The sequence below is a fragment of the Calidris pugnax genome, unplaced genomic scaffold, assembly GCF_001431845.1.
Source record: "Calidris pugnax isolate Ruff unplaced genomic scaffold, ASM143184v1 scaffold310, whole genome shotgun sequence".
In the NCBI taxonomy this organism is placed as follows: Eukaryota; Metazoa; Chordata; class Aves; order Charadriiformes; family Scolopacidae; genus Calidris; species Calidris pugnax.
Window position 1 is genome coordinate 348,009 of NW_015091031.1, and position 4,551 is coordinate 352,559.

At 56.4% G+C, this 4,551-nt stretch overlaps 2 protein-coding genes across 2 annotated transcripts; both read left to right on the forward strand.

The window, feature by feature from the left end:
- Positions 1 to 747: 747 nt before the first annotated feature.
- On the forward strand, positions 748 to 1,062 carry LOC106896277 (feather beta keratin-like). Its single transcript, XM_014956110.1, has one exon. The coding sequence runs from the start codon at positions 748 to 750 to the stop codon at positions 1,060 to 1,062; it is 315 nt and encodes a 104-aa protein (XP_014811596.1).
- Positions 1,063 to 3,785: 2,723 nt separating this feature from the next.
- On the forward strand, positions 3,786 to 4,100 carry LOC106896278 (feather beta keratin-like). Its single transcript, XM_014956111.1, has one exon. It carries the CDS (start codon positions 3,786 to 3,788, stop codon positions 4,098 to 4,100), a length of 315 nt encoding a protein of 104 aa, XP_014811597.1.
- The last annotated feature ends 451 nt before the right edge of the window (positions 4,101 to 4,551 follow it).

The following is a 4,551-nucleotide window of genomic DNA, read 5'->3' on the forward strand; positions in this document are numbered from 1 at the left end:
TCCAGGCACCAAGGTCAGACTGACAGACATTTTTCCAAATTAAAACCTTACAAGAAACAGGAGCACCAAGATGACAAACATCCAAACACCTCCAAAGGACAGGTCATGCCTAAAGACAGTCTGTGAGACCTGACAGCAAAGCAGGGAGGGGAGGGAAGGGGCAGCAAGTCATGCCTGGCACCACATTCAAAGCCCGCACCAGCCTGCCAGGGCTGCCAGGAAATGGGGACCTCTCTTCACAACAAACCCACAAACCACACCACACAAGTGCCACGAGATGACTTTACTCATGACACCCCACCCCTCCTACGCTTTGGTCGCATCTTCCGATTGGCCCAAAGAGGGACACCACCACCAAGCTTTTGGCCTCTACGGCTGCTACTTCAAAGCTGCCGCCAGGGCCAAGTGGACACGTCCTCAAGAGGAGTAGATGAAAAGCCAGTGTTGTGGGAAGGAAAACACGCCCCACCTCATGACTTGCCCGGATGTGGCACAAAAGAGCTGCTTCTTGAATAATTCTGTCACGTGCAAAGCCTGTCCCGCCCCTCGCGGACCAGCATAAAAGCCGGCCCAGCGCCTCTCTCCCTCACACACTTCTCCTCACGCCTTCTCCTCCACCCTCCACAAGGTGAGCCTCAACCCCCTCACCCTCCTTCTCCTCACCCACAACGCCCCTCTCCTCCACCACCCGCCGCCCCCTCCGCTTCCTCAACACCCTCTCTTCCAGGGACCCTCCACACCACACACATGGCCTGCTACGACCTCTGCCGCCCCTGCGGACCCACCCCGCTGGCCAACAGCTGCAACGAGCCCTGTGTCAGGCAGTGTGAGGCCTCCCGCGTCGTCATCCAGCCTCCCGCCGTGGTGGTCACCCTGCCAGGACCCATCCTCACCTCCCACCCCCAGAGCACCTTCGTCGGATCCTCCGCATCGGCTGCCGTGGGCAACGAACTCAGCGCCCAGGGAGTGCCCGTCTCCTCCGGTGGCTTTGGCTACGGCTTCGGCTACGGCTTGGGAGGCCTGGGTGGATGCTATGGCGGAAGAGGCTGCAACATCTGCTAAGGACATCGGCCACAACCTCTGACACCAACCACTCGCACCATGGAATCCACGGCACGGATTGACAATGCACCTCCCGCCTTTTCTGGCACATGGGTTTCTTCTCCAGGGCTCTTCCTCTCAAGGCACCAAGCAAGGAAGCACCGAAGGGGCCGGCCTGCCCACGCTGTCTGGAAACACGGACCATGGACCTCCTCCTCTTCTCCCACCTCCTTCTTTCCAGCCACCCTTCACCTACATTCACTGCTCTCCACTGCAACCACTTCCTGACAAGGCAAAGCCCACAAGGGACCACGAGTGGTCACCTCCCAATGCGGGGCTAGAAAACTTCAACACTCCGGCAACATCTATCTCACAGGAGGGCTCTTGCTCACCCTACCTCCAACTCAGACCGGCTCCCTTCCACTTGGCAGTCCTGCCTTTACACTCTGTTCTCTCAATAAAGTTCTCCTGCATCCAAACCTTAGATTCTTTCAGTGGCTTTTTTCTCAAAGCAGAGGCTCAGAACAGCAGTCTCGCCATAATCACATCCAGTCAGGATTTCAGGATCTCCAAGGACGGAGTCTCCAACACCTCTCTCCACAACCTGTTCCACACTATGAGCAACCTCACGATGAAAAAGGGTTGCCTTCTCTTCCAAGGAAACTGCACGCCTTTTCAGCTTTCTCCATTCCCCCTTCCCGTGCCTTGGGCACCCATGAGAAGACTCTGACTCCCCTCTCCTCATTCCCTCCAGCCATGGTGTCAGCTGGGATGCAGCTGACGTTCTTAGTTGTAGCTGGTAGGGTGCTGTGTTTTGGATTTGGGATGATAATACCCTTGACAGCCCAACAATAGTTCTGGTTTTGCCAAGCACTCAAGCTCTTTTCTGATCCTCACACCACCCCACCAGCAAGGAGGCTGGGAAGGCACAAAAAGTTTGTAGAAAACATGCCTGGGGCACCTGACCCAACTGATCAAAGGGATAGTCCATGCCATATGACATCATGCTCGGCATATAAAAGTGAAGGAAAGAAAGAAAGGGTAATGTTTGGTGTTATGACGTTGTCTTCAAAATAAACCATCATGTGGGACGGAACCCTGCATTCCTGGAGATGGCCGAACTCCTGCCTGCCATTGGGAAGAGCTCAAGGAACTCCTTGGTTTGCTTTCCCTGAGCATCCAGCTTCACCCAGTTCCCTCCGCCGCTCCTCAGAAGATTTGTGCTCCACACCCCTCACCAGCTTCCGTGCCCTTCTCTGGACACTCTCCAGCACCTCAATGGCATTCTTGTAGCCAGGGGCCCAAAACTGAACACACAATTCCAGGTGGGGCCTCACCACTGCCCACTACAGGGGGACCACCCCTTCCCTACTCCTGCTCGACTCACTCCTCCTCATACGAGCCACGACCCAACTGGCCTCCTTGGCTACCTGGGCCCACCGCTGGCTCATAGTCAGCTGGCAGTCAAACAATTCCCCAGACCCTTGTCCACGGGGCAGCTTTCCACACCCTCTTGCCCAAGACTGGAGAGTTACAGCGGGTTCCTGTAAATCCAAGTCGAGGAGCTGGTACTGAGACACCTTGAACCTCACACCACTGGCATCGGCCCTTCGATCCAGCCTGTCCTGATCCCTCTGCAGAGCCATCCTACCCTCACACAGGTCAACAAACCCACCAAATTTGGTGTCCTCTGCAAACTTCCTGAGGGCACACTCTCTCCCCACGTCCACATCAATGATAAAGATGTTAAACAGAACTCGCCTCACAACTCACCACCGGCAAACACCACTCGTGGCCGGCCACACCCTGGATTTATTCTCCATTCACCACAACTCCATGGGCATGGCCATCCAGAGGGTTTTTTAGGAAGTGAAAAGTACACGCATCAGACCAACTTGAAGGCAGTTTCTCCATATGAATGCTGTTGGAGAATGACCACCTAGTTGTCCTGTATATGCCGTGTGATGGCACTCAAGATGATCTGCTCCACAACGTTCCCCAGCACCAAGCTCAGCCTGAGAAAAATTTCTCCCAGTTACAACCTTATGAGAGAGAGGGGCACTGAGACACCAACAGAACAAACACAACTGGAAAAGCCAGGTCTAAAGAGAGGGTTAACGAGGTGTAATCATGACAAGGAGGGAGGGAATATGATGGAAGGGGCAGCACCTCATGCCAGCCACACCATCAAAGCCCAGAGCAGCCTGCCAGGGCTTGGACAAAATGAGGACCCCTCTTCACAGTGCACCCACAAACCACACCACACCAGTGCCAGGGGATGACTGCACTGGTGACACCCCACCTCTCCTACCCTTTGGTTCAGCTGCCAAATGCCCTGACACAGCATCCATGCAAATACTCCAAAAGACCTACAGTCCCTTGAAAGCTGCCGACAAGCCCAAGTGGACGCGTCCTTACAAGGATGACAAGAAAGTGGAGAACTGTTGGAAGAAAGACACACCCCACCTCATGACTTACCCGGATGTGGCACAAAAGAGCTGATTGCTGCCAAACGTGGACATGCGCAAAGCCTGTCCCGCCCCTCGCGGACCAGCATAAAAGCCGGCCCAGCGCCTCTCTCCCTCACACACTTCTCCTCACGCCTTCTCCTCCACCCTCAACAAGGTGAGCCTCAACCCCCTCACCCTCCTTCTCCTCACCCACAACGCCCCTCTCCTCCAACACCCGCCCCCCCCTCCCCTTCCTCAACACCCTCTCTTCCAGGGACCCTCCACACCACACACATGGCCTGCTACGACCTCTGCCGCCCCTGCGGACCCACCCCGCTGGCCAACAGCTGCAACGAGCCCTGTGTCAGGCAGTGTGAGGCCTCCCGCGTCGTCATCCAGCCTCCCGCCGTGGTGGTCACCCTGCCAGGACCCATCCTCACCTCCCACCCCCAGAGCACCTTCGTCGGATCCTCCGCATCGGCTGCCGTGGGCAACGAACTCAGCGCCCAGGGAGTGCCCGTCTCCTCCGGTGGCTTTGGCTACGGCTTCGGCTACGGCTTGGGAGGCCTGGGTGGATGCTATGGCGGAAGAGGCTGCAACATCTGCTAAGGACATCGGCCACAACCTCTGACACCAACCACTCGCACCATGGAATCCACGGCACGGATTGACAATGCACCTCCCGCCTTTTCTGGCACATGGGTTTCTTCTCCAGGGCTCTTCCTCTCAAGGCACCAAGCAAGGAAGCACCGAAGGGGCCGGCCTGCCCACGCTGTCTGGAAACACGGACCATGGACCTCCTCCTCTTCTCCCACCTCCTTCTTTCCAGCCACCCTTCACCTACATTCACTGCTCTCCACTGCAACCACTTCCTGACAAGGCAAAGCCCACAAGGGACCACGAGTGGTCACCTCCCAATGCGGGGCTAGAAAACTTCAACACTCCGGCAACATCTATCTCACAGGAGGGCTCTTGCTCACCCTACCTCCAACTCAGACCGGCTCCCTTCCACTTGGCAGTCCTGCCTTTACACTCTGTTCTCTCAATAAAGTTCTCCTGC